This window comes from Clinocottus analis, unplaced genomic scaffold (assembly GCF_023055335.1).
Source record: "Clinocottus analis isolate CAN_PGR_092001 unplaced genomic scaffold, fCliAna1.0.p SCAF_24, whole genome shotgun sequence".
NCBI lineage: Eukaryota > Metazoa > Chordata > Actinopteri > Perciformes > Cottidae > Clinocottus > Clinocottus analis.
The window spans coordinates 592,654-613,512 of NW_027175976.1; the positions used below are offsets into that span (position 1 = coordinate 592,654).

At 48.7% G+C, this 20,859-nt stretch overlaps 2 protein-coding genes across 2 annotated transcripts; one reads left to right on the plus strand and one right to left on the minus strand.

Annotated features, from left to right (window-relative positions):
• Window positions 1–651: 651 nt before the first annotated feature.
• Window positions 652–16,448, minus strand: gpd2 (glycerol-3-phosphate dehydrogenase 2 (mitochondrial)). Its single transcript, XM_068590758.1, has 17 exons — window positions 16,351–16,448; window positions 14,293–14,399; window positions 11,823–11,994; window positions 11,590–11,714; window positions 11,403–11,500; window positions 10,863–11,026; window positions 8,751–8,915; window positions 8,523–8,667; window positions 7,902–8,095; window positions 7,385–7,519; window positions 7,113–7,288; window positions 5,415–5,546; window positions 5,181–5,339; window positions 4,666–4,778; window positions 4,501–4,579; window positions 4,257–4,355; window positions 652–2,479 (listed from the first exon to the last, which is right to left on the minus strand). Exons 2-17 carry the CDS (start codon window positions 14,392–14,394, stop codon window positions 2,354–2,356), a joined length of 2,184 nt encoding a protein of 727 aa, XP_068446859.1. The 5' UTR covers window positions 14,395–14,399; window positions 16,351–16,448; the 3' UTR covers window positions 652–2,353.
• Window positions 16,449–17,344: 896 nt separating this feature from the next.
• LOC137794037 (nuclear receptor subfamily 4 group A member 2-like) lies at window positions 17,345–20,579 on the plus strand. Its single transcript, XM_068590583.1, has 7 exons — window positions 17,345–17,363; window positions 17,565–18,414; window positions 19,188–19,317; window positions 19,408–19,565; window positions 19,658–19,857; window positions 20,025–20,203; window positions 20,332–20,579. The coding sequence occupies exons 2-7, from the start codon at window positions 17,569–17,571 to the stop codon at window positions 20,577–20,579; spliced, it is 1,761 nt and encodes a 586-aa protein (XP_068446684.1). The 5' UTR covers window positions 17,345–17,363; window positions 17,565–17,568.
• Window positions 20,580–20,859: the final 280 nt, after the last annotated feature.

Sequence of the window (20,859 nt, forward strand, 5' to 3'; positions counted from 1 at the left end):
GTGTGTGTGTGCGTGTGTGTGTGTGCGTGCGCGTGTGTGTGTGCTTCTATACTTGTGAGAACCAATGTGAGCGAGGGTATCTTCACCAGGTGTAACCCGACCCTGCAGGTAACGCTGTGCATCAGTGTACATGTTGTCATGTACAGTAGCTGCTGGGACACAATGGAGGTCAGCGGCGAGGCTGAAGGTCACTGCGTCGCCGCTCAGGGACGTGAGGTGAGCTTCAACGCCTCAGTGAGTTCACAACAAAGAAATGTTTAAAACGAACGATCCTTTCCCGCAGTAGACGCGTAACGTCTCTCACACAGGAAACACACAAAAACACAACAAAGCTGCGCGAGCAACCAGAGACATTTAATGAGATGATTGCTTCTTCTTCTTCAGGCCTCACAGCTCTCAGGAGGCTCGCAGGTGATGCAACACCATCCTTTGAGTCCACATGAAGATGGAATTTCATCCGCGGGAGACAATAAAAACATCGAGGTCTGGATTCAAGTCGTGCAGCCGAGAGCTGTTCCTGACACACACACACACACACACACACACACACACACACACACACACACACACACACACACACACACACACACACACACACACACACACACACACACACACACACACACACACACTAATGGTTCGTGGGGTGGAATGATTGTTTACTGCGTAAGAATAACTCCAGATCAATCTGTTAAAGGTGAATATAAAGCAGAATATAAAAGGCAGTGAGGAAGCTCTCACACACACACACACACACGCGCACACACACACCTTTGACAGTAAAAACCTTTACAGGTGGTCTGCTGACATGTTGAGTAAACACATTTTCTCTCTCGTGTTCGTGGAGCTCCTCACAGTGAAATGATCATTTAAAAAGGTTTCAGTGTAAAAAGAAGTATTTTTTTACAGATCACTCTAAATACAATAAAGGAAGTCCAGTTTGAAGGATTCCCGGAGGCCAAAACGCAGAACAATACTTCACTTAAAACCCTTGAAAACGACCATGAGGAGTGTTTTCTCTCACAACGAGCAGACATCCTGCAGAAGTGACGACAACCCACTATCCCACCGCACAACTGAAACATTAAAGGTCTTTGTGATAAAGTCAGCAAAAACATCAAAATGAATTGTTGAAAAAAAGATCTTTTCCTGAATGAAAAGGATTTACAACCCGTCCCAACATGGCGGCACGTCCCTTCAGAAACAAACAAACCAAACAAATGCAGGTTAAAAACTTTATATAACAACAGTGATTTAAATAGCTTTACATTCTTTAGCATGAGTTTGTTAACGTGGTGTGTGGCATTGTGGGAGAAGTGAGTCACATCTTAGGCACATCGAGGCACATAACACACACACACACACACACACACACACACTAACGGATAAAACATGTCACACAGACAATGAAAACATCCGCAGGACTACTTTACATTCTCTCTGCTCACCACAACAATAAGAGTGTGAACTCACTTCAAATGCACTTGGTAGAAATGATTTAGCTTTACATTGTTAGAGGAACATGAAGCATGCGAATACAAAGTCCTTTGAAATCTGTTTTTCTCATGCAACGTGTTTGAATCTCTGTGTGTAATTGGCTGCAGTGACATAAGGAAAAATAAAAGATATATATATGGAAAGAGCAGAATAAAAATCATCTTCTCAGTAACGCTGAAGCTGGAGAGCTCGCCGTGTGAGCCTCCGTGTGCTGGTAGTGCAATAAAAAGGAAAAGTAGGAGAGGATGTAACCCGGACCAGAGGAGACGGCCTTCAGAGACACGTCAGAGAGCTCGAAGAAGCATTAAACATCAGCGGCGAGTTATCGTAACCAGATCACAGAGCAGACGAGGAACGCTCTCCTGCAGAGCAGCGAGCGCTTTCTTTAGTTTCCTGGTGAAGAACTGCTGATTGAGTCCCGACCGCAGGTCAAACAGGATCAATTCTAACCAATCAAATCCTCATGAATGAGCCGTCAGGTTGTGGCCTCCGGTCGGGACCAGGCCCAGCCTCTTCCCAGTGAACCGGAAGAGCATGATTAAGAAATACAAAGTCATCAACAATCATTATTTTACAAAAAGAAAAGCGGAGTGTAAATGCTCGTGCTATGAAAGTTTAGAGACAGTAGAAAACAGATGTGCTGTGTAACATCAGAGGCACCAGATGTTGAGAAGACAGAACAAACAACAACAACAATCTTTAGATACGATTTCACTCAAAACACTGGCGAGTGGCGCTTGATTCGTCCAAATGCTCCTCCGCCGCGCAGCCTGATTGCATCATTGTCATTCAAATGGCGCCTCGTTCGCACGACGCCACCTTTCATTAAAAAGAAGAACAGAGCGGGAGTCGGGGGTTAGAACCCGCCCCCGCTCCGGTCCACCGTCACCGGCCCTCGTTTATTCAGCGTCTCCTCCGCCGTCTTCATCAGGATGGCCAGCCGGCTGTCGGACACCTGCCCCTTCTGCACCGCGCTCATCAGCTGCACACAAAGGGAAGAGGTGCGTCAGTACAATGTGCATGAGCGACACCGGCAGAGCGGCGACCCCCTCCACACATCCCGCACGCCGAGAGGAACCAGCCCGACACCACACGACGACTTCACGCGTTGAAGCTGCGCCACGAGGGACACCCGGAGGTTCAGGGAGAAAGAGACGCTTCCACTCCTTTTACTGAGGGAGATTTAACATAAAGAGAAGCATGAAACAAGCGGGAAGTTCGAAACAGTATTATTCTGGATTTTCCTTATTGTCAACAAACCCCATCACCATAAATAAATGTTGTATTGATCTATTGTTTAATCTGCTGCTGGTTTGTAATAAATGCTCTGAAATGAAGGGAAAGTGCTGCTCGTTACTCAGGAGGACATATTGGGTTTGTTGAGGACTATTTTCAGCAGATTAATACACTTAATTAAATCTGAGGATGTGTCTAACGTGGTAAAACATAGTTTTCCTGCATCTTCAGTCGATCCCTGTCCTCTGATTTTCTTGGTTGAATGTTCTGTGTTGTAATATTTTCTCTATAATATTTCTTTTACACACAAATCGATGCTCCTAAAATAGTAAAAATATGATTAACATGCGTTTTATTTCATGTTAGATCTGTGTTGGTTCTTTGATGCTAATAAACATAAAACACAGTTTGGCTCATTGTTTCTAGTATTGTTTGGAAGAAGTTATATGATGATGAATTCATTAATTGTTGTTGTTGTTGTCTTTTCATGGGGTTTGTTGACAATAAGGAAACAGCGCTCATCCTTCCAGTCGGCGATGTTTAAAGTGAGCCGGCGCAGCTTCAACACGGCTTCCTTCAGCGTTCCCCTCCAGCCACCAGAGGCCTTGAAGCCTTCAACGTCGTTGTTAATGAGCTGCTGGCGGGCTCGAGGTGTCATGCCGCTCCCCGTCATGTACGCTACCTGCTCGTTGTCGCTAAGTCATCCGCGTGCAGGCCGGCGTCCACACGAGCAGAAACACACATCGAGAAGCACAAGAGGATGAAAACACTTGAAGGAAACAACAAGCAAAGCGTCTGCAGGAAGATTCCTCAACGCTCGTCTCCGCTAATGAAGAGCGGCTCTCACGCCTCTCCGGCTGCACGCCGCCGTCACGGGAGGAACTCATTTATTTAGCGGACGCAGAAGCCGCCACGCCGTCCTCCTTCCTCATTAGCAGGTGGTGACTTCACACCTCCGTCTGCAGGAGGAACACGGTCCTGCTCACAGGAGGACGACGAGCGCAACACTTCACGCCACATATACACGTGTAGTGTACGTCTATAAATATGAACTGACCGACTAATACGCGCTTAAAATCAGTGCTCATTGCATGAGAGAAGATGCATGAAAAATATTTGTGAAGCACAAAAAGGCAGAAGATGAAAACACTAAAATATAAAAAACAGAAAGTGTGATTATCAGCTTTTATCTGGATTCTGTGCAGCAAACTGCAGAAATCATTTCTTGCAACAAATGAATTAATATTGGAAACAGTCTGAAATTGTCGTATTTTTTACTTGTTGCAAAGAAAATGAGGTTTTAGGACTTCATGATATGAGGATGAATGGAGAGATATGCATCACTCCACTTTAACTAATACACACATTTAAAAACTAAAACACTGAAGCGTCATGAAAATGGAGCGTGATTCTCCATCGTGGGATTTACTAAAAAGAAAAGCACCAAACGTAAAGAAGAAGCTCATTGTGAGCATGAATAACTGGATCATAACTGGATGAATATGGATCTGCTGGTCGCGTACCTGCATGAACTCGTCGATCTCCACCTGTCCGTTCTTGTTGAGGTCCACCTCGTTCAGGATCTCGTGCAGCGCGTTCTCATCGATGTGGACGTTGATGCTCTGCAGAGGAGAGGAAAGCAGACGGGGGACGGATGAGCGACGAGGGAGAAGAAGAAGAAGAAGAAGAGGAAGAAGAAGAAGAAGAAGAAGAAGAAGAGGAAGAAGAAGAAGAGGAAGAAGAGGAGGAGACGCAGCGAGGACTCACCTCCAGGACTTGCTGGACGTCGACGGTCGTGATGAATCCTTTGCTCTCTTTGTCGAACTTGTGGAAGCGCTTCTTGTACCTGTGGGACAGATTACACGTGTTTCACGTCATCGCACCGCCGGCTGCACTGACCACAGAGAGCCGTCATAACAGCGGAAGCGTCACCTGGCCACTTCCTGGTTGTCCAGGTTGATCTCGGACGTCTTGGTCAGCTGTTCAGAGCGAGACCTGTAGCCCATCTCCAGGTACAGGAACTTCCTGGCTGCTTCCAGCTCGGCCTGGAAGTCAGATTAAATGTAATAATCATAACAATAATAACAATATTACACAAATAACAGACAACACGAGCATGTGACTGTAACTGCATGCAGCGCTCACGTGGTGCGTGTGGAACAATAACTGAGTTCAGCTTTCATGCAAACTCCACTCGTATCGCTTCATCTTTCTCACACACACACACACACACACACACACACACACACACACACACACACACACACACACACACACAGCTTCCTCTGAAGGGATGAAGGGTGTGGACCTTTTCTATTGTGTGAGGAAAGAAACCCTGCGGGGTTTTAAATCCTTGCGTCAGGGTTTTCTTCAGAGAGACGCCTCAGTTTGTGGACTTTTAGGAGTCGTTGTGTTGTTGTTGTTGTGTAGTTGTCGTGACACCGTACCGTTTTCTGCTCCTCGCTCCACTGCAGCTCCTTCCCCATGATCTGCACGATGCGCGGCAGGGCCTCGTCGGCCGCCTGCACGTTCAGGAAGCCCAGCCGCGTGCGGCGGGCGATGACGTCGGTGGCGGTGCAGGCGTACTCCTTGATGGCGTACAGCACCTGAGGGCACAAGGGGAGTGAGCGCGAGCTTCAGCCCGTCTGGAGGAGAACTTTAAACGTGAAGTCCCTCGTCACCTCGCCCTCGATGTAAGGGAACTCCGACACCAGCCGCTTCCCCACGATGGGCCACCTCTGCCCGGTGACCTGCGCCATCTTGGCCACGTCGAACGCCTTGCCGCCGTACGTGGAGGCCAGATGCTGAGCGACCTGCGGGGGAGGAGCCGGCTGTTAGGACGCCGTCATGACATGTTGCAGGTAAAGAAGGAAGTCAAACTAGCGCTTCCTCCAGTCCTGGTGGAATACAACACGTCTCTTCACACGACTCAAAACTGCACATTTATACTCTTCAAAGCTCTTTTGTGAAACGGAGAAGAGGTCAAGAAGCAGAGGAACTTTGCTGTTTGTCATGAGCGTGAGTCTTCATTGTCTTCGCTGCGACCAGACGTGGATCAATCTCTTCACATTTCTTTTCCTTAATATGTTTTTTGGTCTCGAAAATGTCAAAAAAGAATAAAAGTTTCTTGGAGAAGCGTTAAAGAAAGACGTACAGGGTTGAGTTCTGACCGTCCACTACTTCAAACTAAAACGCTCCTCATCGTGAACCTCTCATTGTGATTGTTCTTCTCTCACAATACATGAATCACGGCGTGGAGCTCGTGGCGGCGGCCTCTCATACCCCCGTGATCGATCCCCCGTCCCGAGCTCAGCGCTACCGAGCACTTTGTCAACGAGGCGTCACGTGTTGACACGGCGCCGGCCGGCTGTTTGCCATGCAGGCCGTCGGCCCGCCGATCACGCGAAAGGGCAAACGCTGTCCAAATACCAACAGTGACCTTTCAGGAGTATCGGCGAGCGCGGCGGCGCCGCAGAACGCCTCTAATGAGGAGTAAGTGTCCTGAACACTCGGCGCGCGAGGACTTTTTCCTCATGAAACAATGTTCTGCAGGTTTAATGAAAAGGCACAGCCTAATTATTGGAGAGATGGCTTGTAGCTTGTAGATCAATGCGCCCTCGCTCGGTGCCGTCGATGAACACGCGGCGTGCGGCGCGGCCGTCTTTTGTGTCGTAGAAATGTCAGCATTGTTACGCGGCGGCTTTAATGTCAGCTGGAGACCGCGCGCCGTCACAGCTTTGTTTGTGTCGGCAGCTCGTTAAAAAAAAAGAGGTGAGATGTTTCAGGAAGTCAAACTGCTGCTGAGGGTTGAACCCAGAGAGTCACACGCCGGAGGAGGATGCTCATGTACTGCAGCAGTACAACGGAGAAATACTCCTCATGAGTCAAAGTACACAAGCAACTGCAACAAAAACACATCAGAACTTGGATATTGGATCATTATCAGAGTCATTAATGTGTAAGTGGCACTTCAATGTTCTTGTTTAATCTTTAACAGAGCGTCATATTCTAGATGTAATATCTAAATTACAATATTTTTCTTTTTGTCTATCTTTTGAATTTTTCATTTTATGTTTGTAATTTTGTAAAATCTAAAATATTATATGGGCTTTTTGTCTCTTCCTGCACTCTGGTATTTATGTATTTCTGTTATTGTTTGAATTGTGCAAATAAAATGAGCTCTTAAATCTAAACGTAGTAAAGTGGAATCTTTCTCTCTGAAACGTGGTGCGATAGAAGTACGAAGTAGTACATCAACGTTGTACTTATACGCAGTAGAAGTATTTGCTGCTTTTCCTTCAGGCGGCGAGCGGAAGGAAACCAAATAAAAGCCACGTTTGCGTTGCTGTGAAGCGCCGCGGGGCTGAAGCGGCGCTCACCTCGTTCTCCAGCCCGTAGTCCTGCACCAGGCGGATGTAGAGCGTCGGCGTCCAGCCCTTCGCTCCCTCCAGCATCAAACCCACGGTCTTACACGGCTCCGCGGACAGACCGTGGATTTTAACGGCCGCGTCCAGCGTCTCCTCCGCCATGGACCTGTAGGTCGTCCACTTCCCACCTGTACACACACACACACACACACACGTGAGCCTGACCCCTGACCCTTGACCCCTGACCCGGCCGCACCGGGCGGTCGCGTGGCGGCGGCACTGACCGGCGATGGTGACCATCCCGCTGTCGCTGGTGCTGACGATGTGGTTCCTGCAGATGGACTGCGTGTCCTTGGAGCTGGGGTCGGTCACCAGCGGGCGGATGCCGCTCCACGCCGCCAACACGTCTCCTCGCCGCACTGCGGACGGCACGGACACAACAGCTCTACCCAGGATGCTTCACTTTGAGGTCCACCGAGCGCACGGTCACATCCATACAACAGAAACGCTCAGGATTTAGGATCGTTAAGGGAAATGAGCCGATGTCCTGATGGATGACGAATGTCAACGAGGTTCTCTCACTTCTAGAGGATTCGCCTCCAGAAACACGGAAACGTGGCGCATTCGCAGCGTAAATGAGCTGAAAATAAGACTCGTCGTGCTTCGAATGAGCAGTTTATATCTCATGGAGCAGGAGCTCTCTCTACGGGAGCCCAGAAGGGACAAACCAAACCCTGAATGTCCTCACACTGCCCCTCGGAAGTAAACCTGTGATTGGACAGGTGCATGCCGGAGCCCTACCTTCCACGTCGGGGCTCAGGTAGTTGCGGATCTCTCTCAGGATGAAGTTGATGTCGTTCTCTCCCGGGATCGGGTGGGCCGTCACGCTGGTGGGCGAGTCGGTGGTCCCGGCGATGGTCATCTTCTCCCAGGGCAGGAAGAAGATGACGCGGCCGTCGCTCGTGGAGGGATCGAGCAGACCCATGTTGTCAGGGCTGAGGGGGAGAGGAAGAGGGGTTCATCTCTTCTTCACTGTCTCAAGGGGCAACACAGAAGCAGGAATAGAGGAGGAAGAAGAAGAGGAGACACAAATGGGAAAAGCCAGATGTGGGGGAGGAAGAGGAGGAGGAAGAGGAGCTGGGGGAGGAAGAAGAGGGGGAGGGTGCAGATAGCGGCAGGAGGAAGACGAGAGACGAGGAGATGAGGTGCTTGGCATTTCCGGCGCTGTTCAAAGGGCTCGCGCTCCCTCGGGTTTCGCTCAATAAGCTTCGCTGAACTTTAAGAAACGGCGCTCTGCTGCGGCGCCGCGTCTCCGCCAGAGAGGACGAGCGCACGCGAGCGCAGGTCGGATGAGAGTTCAGTGTTTACACATTAAAATGAGAAAACACTGAGGATTACAATATGCAGTGAACGCCTCCGTACCTGTAGTAACCGGGGATCACGATGTGGACGCCGGCGCTGGGCTGGCAGATGTTTTGGGTTTCCTGGTTGTCCATCTTCCTCAGGGAGTCCGTGAACGGCCCGGTGGCGTTGATCACGCACTTGGCCTTCACGTCGAACTCCTTTCCTGCGAGGAGGACGATGACGAAGGTGTTAACGAAGGAGAGAGCGCAGGAGCGGCGAGAGGAAGACGGCGCCCGCTCGCCTCACCTGTGAGGACGTCCCGGCATCGGGCGCCGCACACCTTCTCCTCGCCGCTCAGCGGGTCCGTGCGCTTCAGCAGGCGCACCACCTCCGTGTAGTTGGCGATGGCGGCGCCGTAGCGGGCGGAGCTGAGGGCGATGGCGAGGTTCATGCGGGCGTCATTGTGCTGCCCTGGAGGAGGAGGAGGAGGAGGATAGAGGAGGAAGAAGAAGGAAGGAGGATAAATATGTCGTTACTCTTTACAGAACTCATTTTTAGTTTGTTTTTTTGTAGTTTTGTGCAAAAAAAGTGAACATTCTGTGACTACACATAAAATAAAATAGATTTATTCTCCTCTACAACTCATTTTACTCTGCAAACACACATTCGCTGCAGGATTATTGGCCTCAAATGTAAATTGAAGTCAGATTGAAGGAACAGCAACAACTGGTGGTTCATGACAAAATGAAACAGTTTGCTAGCATGATTAGCAGAAAACACTCCCTGACCCTGAATGCCCCGTAGTGCTGTAATGTGAAGCGTTAACGCTCATATTTACCACCCAGCCCGTTCCCAGTGCGCGCATGAGGCCTGCACATGTGCTGCAGAATGAAAGTGCCTCTGCAGCAGCTCAAGTAACCAAGACAGCGGGAGAAAAAGCCGCCGCCGCCGCTCGACACCGCCGGGAGAGAAGGTCAGATTTCGAAATGTCACCGGCGTGATTGTTCCAGACGGCATAATTGGAGAAAAGACGCCCTGCCCCTCCAACATCCTGCCCCGACCCCCCCTCAGAGATGACGGGCGGGGGGGTGGACATCAAACACACGCCGCTTTGCACCAAGGACGTGCTCTTCTTTCTGTCTCTCGCCAGTGAATCCAGTTCAATCTGCACTTTTATTTCACATGGAGTGGAGGAAAAAAGGCTTTTTGCGGCATATATGCTGCAGCATTTAAAAAGCATAAATCACAGCATGTGAATGCAGCGCTCAGTGTGGCAAACTGCTTCCAAAATTTACAAAACTGCAGGTGATTTCTTTAAAAAGCAGCATGGATTATCATTTCTGCTATCGATCGCATTGATTTTGACAGTAGACAACCATGAATAAAAGAGGTTAAAAGCCTCTCATCTGCTGTTGGTTCTCCTCTGAGCATCCAGGCAGCGTGATGCGTTCACTGCCACAGGGAACAACGGGCATCCAGCATGTCAACACACTTAGTGCTGCACCAGTGGAGACGGAGAGGCCAACGGCAACATCTCCATCCTTTATCTTCACCGTGCCACACTATTTATACAACATCACGATTTATCTGGAGCCTGGATGTCCTTTAAAACGCTTAGTGCTCAATGATGTTACAGGAATATTTACTTTCAATTTATTTGCCTTTGTTTTCACTCCTTTGTCGTGACATTTATGAGAATAATTGAGAATTTTTGGTCTGTATGTGCACAGGTTATCCAACACAGGGCCAATATCTCTCTACGAGTAGACAGAGGAGATATAAAAGTAATATAAAAATATATTGACCAGCCTTTCTGACATTAATGGTAAAAAAAAAAGAAAAAAAAAGAAATTGGATACGACAAAGCTTGTTTTTCACTTCTATTTGAGGGGAAATAATCTAACAATGGTTGAAAGAGAACCTTTACCTCCCATGAAGATCTGAAGTCATGAGGAGTGTTCTTATGATTAAGTGTGTGTGTGTGTGTGTGTGTGTGTGTTATGATGCCGTTATGACAAAAACAAAAGCAACGTCTTTGCCAATTAGTCGTGAAAAGCTCAAATTATTCCATAAAATCACTTTTTAGCGTGTTGAAATGGGAACGAGTGTGTATTTCACAGGCAAAGAGAGTATTTGGAGAAAAGCCAGAAGAAAAGCCCCTCCGGTGACTTCTGAGGGGTTGTTTGCATCACGGCACAGAGCGATGACGTCGTCCTGATCCTCCAGCGATTGGTTCCCGCTGGAGAGAAGCAGCTGCGAGGAAAAGCAGCAGAAGGAGGCGAGAGCGCCGCGCTGCGCTGCTCTGTTCGTGTTTACAGAAAACCCAGAGATGAGTAATGATCAACAAAAGGCGGCGCGCTGGTTGTGATTACCGACCACACGTACGGCGCCGCGGCGCGGAGGCGGGGTTTCACCCACCGTCGTAGTACACGATGGCCCCCACCAGCTTGTCCTTCTTCAGCATGGGGAAGTGCTCCAGGGCCTTGGTCTTGCTCAGCACGTAGCTGTTCTTCAGGTTGTGCACGCCGGCCACCAGGTCGTACATCTTGATCCCGGCCCAGTAGTACGGCAGCTGCCACCATCTTGGAAATTAAAGGAGCATTTTGTTACTTCAGCAGTTTAATGGCGAACGGTTTGTGATCAACTAAATACTGATTATCTCCTCAACGCCGAGGTCTATTTGAATGATTTAAAAACCTGTAATATACAGAAAACCCTTGTTAACATAGATATATGTATTAGTGGTGTATTCGTTTATGACAGTTTAGTTTTCTAGTACATAGAAAAGGAAAGATATATATATATATATTTCTAAAAAAAAAAAGAAGTTTTTTCTTACTGTAACGACATTTGCAAACACTGAAAAAAAAGGCCCATTTATGGACTGGTAGAGCTTGAGAGATCGATGGAGACCTCCCACGAGCTCTGGCAGTTAGCTTAGCCGGACCCGACACGTACTTGTACACAGGGAGCATGATGGGTAGCGGAGCAGAGAGGTGCGGCGCGATCTCCAGCAGGTTGGCTCGCTCGTGCAGGGCCTCCTTCACCATCATGTACTGCCGCCCGCGAGACAAAACAGGAAGTTCACGTCAGAGGAGGGAGAGCGAGGCGGACAGGATGAACAGAAAGCGGCGAGGAGAGGAACCTGCTCGTAGTCCAGCTGCATGATGGCCTTCTGGAGGTAGCGCACGCCGCCGTGGATCAGCTTGGTGCTCCGGCTGCTCGTCCCCGAGGAGAAGTCGTCTCTCTCTACGAGAGCAGTCTTGAGGTCTGAGGGGGGGATGGAAAAGACGTGTGAACGTGAAGATGCCTGTTTGCATGCCTGCTGACACTTTGAGAGAGAACACTATAAGCTTCAGAGCCGGCCGGCTCACTCACTGCGCGTGACGGCGTCTAAGGCACATCCCGCCCCCGTGGCCCCGCCCCCGACCACCAGCACGTCAAACTCCTCCGTGCTCTGCAGCGCCGCCAGCTGGGCCTGTCGGGCCGGCAGCTCGTCGGCGAAGGGAACCCTCAGCTCCGCCTCCGCCGCCACGTGAGCCAACCGAGCCTGCGGGGACACAGACGCCCACGCGGTGAGGCGGGCGGCGTCGAGCAGCTTCGAGCGGCTTCGAGCGGCTTCGAGCGGCCTCAAGTTGCTTCAAGCGGCCTCGAGCGGCTTCAAGCGGCCTCGAGCGGCTTCAAGCGGCTTCAAGCGGCCCCCGCATGGTGCAAAACTACAAGTTTATGAGTTAATTTCTACTCAGAGTCTATGTTAATGTGCTTAATCAATACACAGCCAAGGAAATAATACAGCAACACTTTTCTTGAGGTGCATTTTGAAACATCATGAGCTCACTGCAAGAAATGTGTTTATGCATTACAATCGCCTCATGGTGACGTAATGCATAATGACATGCAATCATTTCAATACATTATGCATTTGACTGTAATCAGATCATGTACATGTGCACTAGTGTGTCCTCGTGGACGTTTGTATGAACACATGACTGTTTCAAAGAAGAAACAGTTTGTCATTTTAATGTGTTACTTTTAACTCAAATGTCATTTAAATGTGTTTTTGAATCCAAGATATGAGATTTTACAAAGTGTCCCATGATGTCTCGTTTTCACCTTCAGAAGTGTTGCTAATAAAGCATAATCATATGCGTGATTAGTAGCAAAGGCGCATTCCTGTTGCAACATGCTGCACAACTTTGCAAAACCAACAAAATAAAAATCACAATGATGAGCAAAATAATGAATTTACACAATAAAAGCAACAAAAAGAAACAGCACCACACAGCTCTCCTCTGATACGAGGATGTGGAACATCACTTCTAATGATTTATTCATTCTCTTTTTCTCTTCTACTTCGCGGCTCAAGCTAAATGATTGCATCAAGCGGCTTTGAAGCAATCGTGGCATTTGACTTGCAAATAAAAGCAGGCGTTTGTAATTTAGCTCTGCGGCCGCGAGCGAGAAGATGATATAATCATTGTCTATTTCTGATGATGCATACAGACGAACGCCGCCACAGAATTAAGCAGCGTGCGCCCCCTGTAATCAAGTTAAGTCGTGAATGGCACAGCGAGGCCCGTGCTAATAGCCAATCGGCCGCTGCCTTGAAAACTTCTCCAAGCCATATGCCCTTGCTTAAGGAGACGGACATTCAGCTCATCAGCGGTGCAATTACTCGAGATTAGAGACATGCATGATTACAAACTATTGTGAAAAATAATTATGTTTCATCAGGGTCGACTTCTTGCTTACCAATCCATGCTTGGTTGAGAGGACGACGGTGGGCAAGAGAAGACATTATTGCATCAGGACAAAAAACAGAGTTCACATTAGGATGTACAGTCAAGTAAAAGTCTGGTATGTATTGTTAAAAATAGAGCCGGGGGTCGGAGGCCAGGAAACAGCTGCTCGTCCCGTTCAAGAGGAAGCCGCCTGGTTAAATACGGTAAGTGCTTGTGAACTCCATCAGCGGCTCCGGTTCATATTTCCCTTCATGCAGAGATGGTTTGTTATCGCTCGAATATCTCTACGGGTAACTTAGCTTAGCATAAAGACAGCAAAGGTAACTAAATCTGCTCATCTGCACCTCTAAAGCTCCCCAATTAACGTGTTAAAATTTGAGCAAAACACTATTAATAATCGTTTTACATGCCATGCTGTTGCTTGACTGGAACCAGTAAGCTTCTGGTGTCCACACTGGCTTTCTAGCAACTGGATCCAGTCTGTATGCTAAGCTAAGTTAGCAGGTGCTAGCGTACAGATTGATGTCAATCTTCTCATGCGACGCTCAGCAGGAAAAATTAAAAAAAAACATTGCCCAAAAAAGTCCAACTTTTCTTTTTCTTTCCAGAAAACTCTGTTGACAAACACCTGGTTTATTTATGAATAAACACAAACAGACGAACAGCCGCACCTCCATGACAACAAGTTGTCCCTCAGGTACACTTCATGAACACTGCACATGTTGTTGGACCAGCAAGTGGAGGGAAGAGTTTAACAACAATGTGAAAAGAAACAATCATTCCATCCTCATATTTGTCTCCAGGTACTTGAAGCAGCTGGAACGCAGCCAATAAAACACCTCGAAGACGACAGCGAGCACATTCCGACATCGAGACCGGGCCTGCCCTGAAGGGCCCGCCTCCATGCTGGATCGACTTATAAAGACCAAGAACACCATTCACATTATCATACTGTTTTTTCACACCTGGCAGGGTGTAAAAAGCACGTGAAGCAACGTAAACGTGGACAATGAGATGCAAAAAATAAACATATGTGCCTTGAGTCAAATCCCGCAGAACTGGAACTCATGCAAACACCGAGTCGTGAACACGATCCATTGGCTCACCTGCGTCTTCTTGTACTCGATCAGCTGCGAGAGGCCGAAGACCGTGGCGAGCGACCCGCCGCCGATGATGACCGTCCGCTTCAGAGCCTTCCTGAACGCCATGGTCCCTGTGGGAGGCAGAGCACAGTGAGGATGACGAGGCTCTGACAGGACGAGCTGATCGTGGGAAGGAGGCATGTGAGGAAGTACGGCAGGTGGGCGGGTCCAGAAAGCTGAGAGTCAGGCTGGAAGTTCAGGTAGAAGGTGCAGAGAAGCGGAGGTGCAACTTGAAATGATCTTTTCAGCCAACAGCTGGGCGCGGCCCTCGCTTTGTGAGCGCTACCTGATGAAGAACGGTTTGGTTGTACAACCATCTGAGTCCACGCGCCAAAGATATTCACGCTGATGTGAAGTAGAGGAAGAGCAGAATATTATCACGTTGGAGAAGCTCGGGCCGTCAAATATCTGGATTTTTTTTGCTTGGAAAAATGACTTATTTGACCTTTAAAAAGGTAATTGCTCATTACATAATCACTAATAAGCACTTTGAGCACACGTTTGCTCTGTGATGGGCATTTGTAATTAGTTTTGACATTTAAAACTCCACATGATCAGACAGATTGATTAGTTTAAAATATAAATATATATATAAATAAATATATATAAATAAATATATATATATATATAATTGACAGTTTAATCAATGAAAATGATTGTTAGCAGCACCTTTTGCAGGATCATTATGTTTGTCCAACTCAAAGAACCCCTTTCCTTATTACTTTCATCGTAAAGGTTCTGTGCAATGCATTCAAAGAGTTTGTACACATTAAATACTAATGGGAATACGCATCATATTTGACCATAACATTAAGTTTTTTGCATAGAATTCATCTTGTAATGTATTACGATCAATATTTACGTTTTGAAGGAGTCTCCAAGTAAACATATTGAAACTCTGCAGCATGAACTTGCTTCAGATGGATTTTAAAGGACTTTAATTCAGTATATTTGCAGTTAAGTATTAAGCAACTGTTAGAGGACTGTTTCCTGTTTAAACGAGATGAACATTTGGAGCAACCAGAGCGATTACGTCAGCGCTGTGTTGTGTCAACCGACACCAGAAGTCTGTGTCGTTGCTTTTATCACTTCATACAATAAAAAACAACCTCATGAACGTATCATTTACTGGAAGATATTTAGGAGTTTACAATTCCTGATCACGATCAAATTTACACCCATAACAATACAGCTGCAGTAAGATAATATCAGCAGACATATTGCTTTGGAGGATTTCTCATATGTGAAATTTTTGCCTCAACAAAATAATCCACAATTTGCTTTTTTCATCCAAATCACGACACATTACATCCAATAATAACTTCTGCTACTTGAAGGGTAAATAGTTTGACTATTTTATTTAGGCAAATACACAAGTTGTTGCTTATCTTTCTCAAAGCTAGTTCTTATCAACACCCACCCATTGTGTTGTTAAAATCACCACACAATCAGAAGTCATTCATAGCTCAGGCGTCCACACCCTCATAAATGGAGCCTTTAAAAAGGCCAAACCGACAATAATTAGCCCTGAGGAACATTTGTGACTGGCTGAGCCACATGCCGGAGAGAAGCTGCAGCACGACCAGAAATATTTAACTTGTCCTCTTCGTGACAATAAACACCTAAATCATGAGTAAATCAGCAGCAGAGGGGGCTTCCTGGCTGCTTCTTGAAGCCACCCACGCCAGGGTCCATTGACATTTTCCCACTTTTAAAAAAGGGCGGAGGAATGCCGTTTGTAGCTTTGACACATCACACAGCAGGTGGTGGCATATTGTTTTATGATGTCGGCACTATAATGTTCCGTTAATCCATCACCAGCAAGAGGAAGTAGCCTTTATTTGAATAGTTTCCTGCTTCGTTTTAACGGCTTTAGGTTACATAAAAAAGGGGAAAAAGACCTGTTATACACCTCCACCGGAAGAGAGTAACCATGGAGCCGTTTTACGGGTTTATACAACATAAATACACACGTAAACATGGCGTAAACAATTCGGCTACACAGCAGACATTCCCACTTACAGGATTCCTTGTTTTGCGGCCGATTAAAACTCGCTCGGGGCGACGCAGGGCGGCGACTCAGGACATCGGTCGGTCTCCAGACCTGCAGCTTCTGTTTGACAGCAACAACCAGGAAGTGGGGTGGCCTGGAGTGACGCCGCGGAGAGCCAATCAGAACGCGGCACTCGTCCAATGGCGTTCGAGAGGAGGCGGAGCATCGCTGTTGACGTATGGTGGAGGGGAAAGATTGCACAACACGAGTCTTCCCTTCGTCCTCCTCCTTCGGGATAATAATAAAGAGGGAGAGAAGGGCCACCAGCTGTCGTTTTCTTTCTGTGGTCCAGCACAAGAGACGTGACAAAGAAATGAAGCCGACAGTTTATATAAAGACTGGCATTTTCTACAGTACGTCTTGTTCTACACGTTTTAAATAAAAAGTATACTCATTGTTAATAAAAAAAAACAGTTGTCAAAGATGATTATAATATTTAAAGACGTGTAATGTTACTCCTAGTTAATGCCCAAATACATTTTTTTTTGTGTAAAAGCCCTAAAGGTTACAGTTTGAATGACAAAAAACACAATAAATGTCGTTATAGGCCGATGATGCAAACTGCAAGAAAGTGCGCGCATTATTTTGGAATTAGATGAACTTTCTGTGCCCACGCACACCACTCCCCTCCCCTCCGTGGCCCGTGCGTAATATGGGTTTGGCACAAGGGCGCATAAACAAAAGCACATTGTGGGTGTCACGGCCAGCAGTGTGCAAGACCAGAAAGAGAGAGAGAGAACATTCCCTTTGCTCTGCAGGAGGAGCGGACTTGTCTGAAGCTTCAACACAGAGGAGAGAGATGGGATTACTGCTCACTGTCCTCTGAGGTGCTGTATGATCTCATGTTTCTCACCTTTATGAACAACTCAATCACGTGGCAGCGGGAATAATGAGAGTGACTTTCTGATGTTTTTCTGTTTTTGTTTCAGACAAACTAGTGAGAAAATAACTTCCTGTGGAATAGAACAACTTAAACCTTAAGGTAAGAAAGACTTTTCTGTGCATCTCGGCTTCATAATGCTGTGCTAAAAAATACATTCAGGTTGTTTAATGAAATCTGATTTTAAAAAGATATTACTGCCTTTCAACAAGTGGTCCTTTCTACCAGGCGTGCATTTCGTTTCCAGTGTTTAAAATCCAGATAAACGCGTAAAATGCTTTGTGTATTTCCCCGTGTGCGCAGGGCCATGCCGTGCGTCCAGACCCAGTGCGGCTCCTCTCCTCAAGGAGCCAGCCCGGCTTCTCAGAGCGCCGGCAGCTGCGACTTCCTCACGCCGGAGTTCGTGAAGTTCAGCATGGACCTCACCAACACCAACAGCGAGATCTCCGCGGCCGCGTCGGGTCCCAGCAGCTTCGGCCCGCTGGGGGACACGTACGGCGCCGGGTACGACGCCAAGCCCCCGTGTCTCTTCCAAATGCCGGCGCAGGGAGAGCTCCCGTGCGTCAAGGTGGAGGATGCGCACGGGTGTCCTCGGTACCAGCCGGCTCAGCATCACCAGCACCAGTCAGACGAGCTGCTCTCCTCCCCGGGCTCCGTGTACTACTACCGCTCCCCGTCGCCGCACGCCACCTTCCAAACCCCGGGACACGTATGGGAGGACTCCGGCTCTCTCTACACTTTCAGAAATGACTATTTGGCGGCGGCGGCGCACAGGAAAAACACGCTGTCCAGATTCTCGCTGTTTTCACTCAAACACGCGCAGCACGGGAGCCAGAGCGCGTCCACGTGCCGCATGAAGTTGGACGGATCGCTCCACGTGTCCATGAATCTGGACGCAGCCGCGGCGCACCAGCCGCTGGACAGCCCCGCGGGTCTGGGCTCCTCTTCCCACGGGAAGCAGCCCGCAGTGGGCTTTCCTCACCCGCTTCAGTTCGCCCACGGCCACGGGCACCACTTCATGGACTACCCGGCGTCCTGCGCGCCCGGCCGAGGCCCGCTGAGCGCGGAGGGGCTGTGCGCGGTGTGCGGGGACAACGCCGCGTGCCAGCACTACGGGGTGCGCACCTGCGAGGGCTGCAAGGGCTTCTTCAAGGTCTGTTCCAACCCCATAACGCTGCATGCAAAACAATAGGATTTTAACGTGGATATGTGCAGTGCAAGAGGAAAAGTCTCGATCAGAAACAGAAAATCCGAGACTTGTTAGACTGGATGTATTCACAGGAGACTCTCCCTCATGAAAGCTTCTAACTTTAAGTAATAAGCTACAACACAACCCCCCTCAGGAGCCCCGACTGGCCTCCCAAATTGCACTTTGTGCTTCAGACGCACGTTTTGATCTCTTGACACGTATTAGGGCCAAATGTCCTGTATTAAAACGGCCACCGACGTGCCGTGAATAAAAACCTGACCCTTCTCCTCTCGGAGGGAGATTCCCGGGGCGATTCTCCAAATTATGAACGGCCACGACCCGGTATTTACCCAGACTGCCCTGCCCGCCTGCTGAACGCCTCCATGGCCCTCAGGAGCGGGAGGGCTGCTGTTCATTTCCAAAAGGACTATTAAAAGGCTTTGTACTTCAGGTTCGACCAAAAAAAAACATCCTCCTAAAAAAGGTTTCCCCTGATTAGATCCCATTGGTGCCATGTGTTCCATCTCATGAGGAGCTGCACAGTGGGTCAGCAGAGCGCTCCATAAGGTGACGCTCTGTGTGCAGTTCAGTCGAAAAGAACCTTCAAAAAGGTCTTCATGGATCCTATTGAGGTTCAGAACTCAAATGCATCAACCTCACATTTCTTTGGTGTCCAATGTGCAGCTATTTTTTTACATATTTATAGGATTTTAAAACATTTATCTTCCTTCCTTCAGCGCACGGTACAAAAAAAAGCCAAGTACGTGTGTCTGGCTGCTAAGAGCTGCCCGGTGGACAAGCGCAGGAGGAACCGCTGTCAGTACTGTCGCTTCCAGAAGTGCCTCGTGGTGGGAATGGTGAAAGAAGGTAAAGCGGTGGCACGCCGCCTCACGCCCGACCTCCAAACGACCTCCAGACTCCATCCTGATCTCCCGTTTCTCTTCCTCGTGTCTGCAGTGGTGAGGACAGACGGGCTGAAAGGTCGGCGCGGTCGCCTGCCGTCCAAACCCAAAGCTCCGGCGGACTCGTCGCCTCCCGCCAGCAGCCTCCTGAGCGCGCTCGTCCGGGCGCACGTGGAATCGAACCCTCCGCCTTCTCGCCTCGACTACTTCAAAGTGAGCAGAGCGGCGTCGAGTCGAAGGCTCGCACACATTTAATAAAAGGTGCAGCAGAGATGTAATCAGGGTTTTTTCTCTCCATCTTTCAGCTCAAGGAGAGTCCAGGAAGTCCGGCGGGGGACGACGTTCAGCACGTGCGGCAGTTTTACGACCTCCTGACCCGGTCGATGGAGGTGATTCGAGGTTGGGCGCAGAAGATCCCGGGCTTCACGTCTCTGCCCAAACACGACCAGGACCTCCTCTTCTACTCGGCCTTCCTGGAGCTCTTTGTTCTGCGGCTGTCGTACAGGTAACCAAGCAAAGGGACTCAGCCTCTGACCCTTCGCTTTCTTACCGGGTGAACGTGTGCACACGGGGGTCTGCCCACAACCTCTTTGGCTCAGATAAAAGACGCGTAAACAGCTGCAGAAATGAGCTTCGTTAGAGCCGAGGATCCGAGCTGTCGTACCGTTTCAGGTCCAACCCGGAGGAAGGGAAGCTGGTGTTCTGCGACGGCTCGGTGTGGCACCGGCTGCAGTGCCTGCGGGGCTTCGGGGAGTGGATCGACAGCATCGTGGAGTTCTCCGCCAACCTGCAGAGGATGAACCTGGACGTGTCCACCTTCTCCTGCATATGCACACTCGCCCTGGTCACCGGTGAGGCGCTCAAAGAGACTTTTATGCATTTGTAGAATAGGAAATACGGCAGAAGCTTTGGTGAAATCAGAGTGTGCAGCCGTGAATCGAAGCGTCCGTGCGTTACCTTTCATGTTTCTCGCCAGCAGAGCGACACGGGCTGAAGGAGCAGAAGAAGGTGGAGGAGCTGCAGAACAACATCGTCAAGAGCTTGAAGGACGCCGACGGCCTCTCGGACTGCTGGTCCAACCACCTGTCCAGACTCCTGGAGAAGCTGCGTGAGCTGCGCACGCTGTGCATCCAGGGCCTGCAGAGGATTTTCTACTTGAAGCTGGAGGACCTGGTGCCGCCGCCCGCCGTCATCGACAAGCTGTTCCTGGACACGCTGCCCTTTTAGAGGCGTCTCCAGAGCGCTTTGCACCGGACGCAGTCGCTCCTGAAGGTTTGAGGAACATTTTGAAATCCAATGTCACGTGAAGATGAGAATAAAAACTACACTTGTTTTGATAAATGTGAGCAGATTCTGGTAATTATCTTCATAATATCAGAGAAACTGCGTCGCTAAAAGAACGGATGAACACGTTTTAATTCATTCAGATTAAAACATGACTTTAACTGCCAGTCGGGCACAAGAGTTCTATGTTGGACCCGTTTTGATACCAGATGTTTCCCATCGG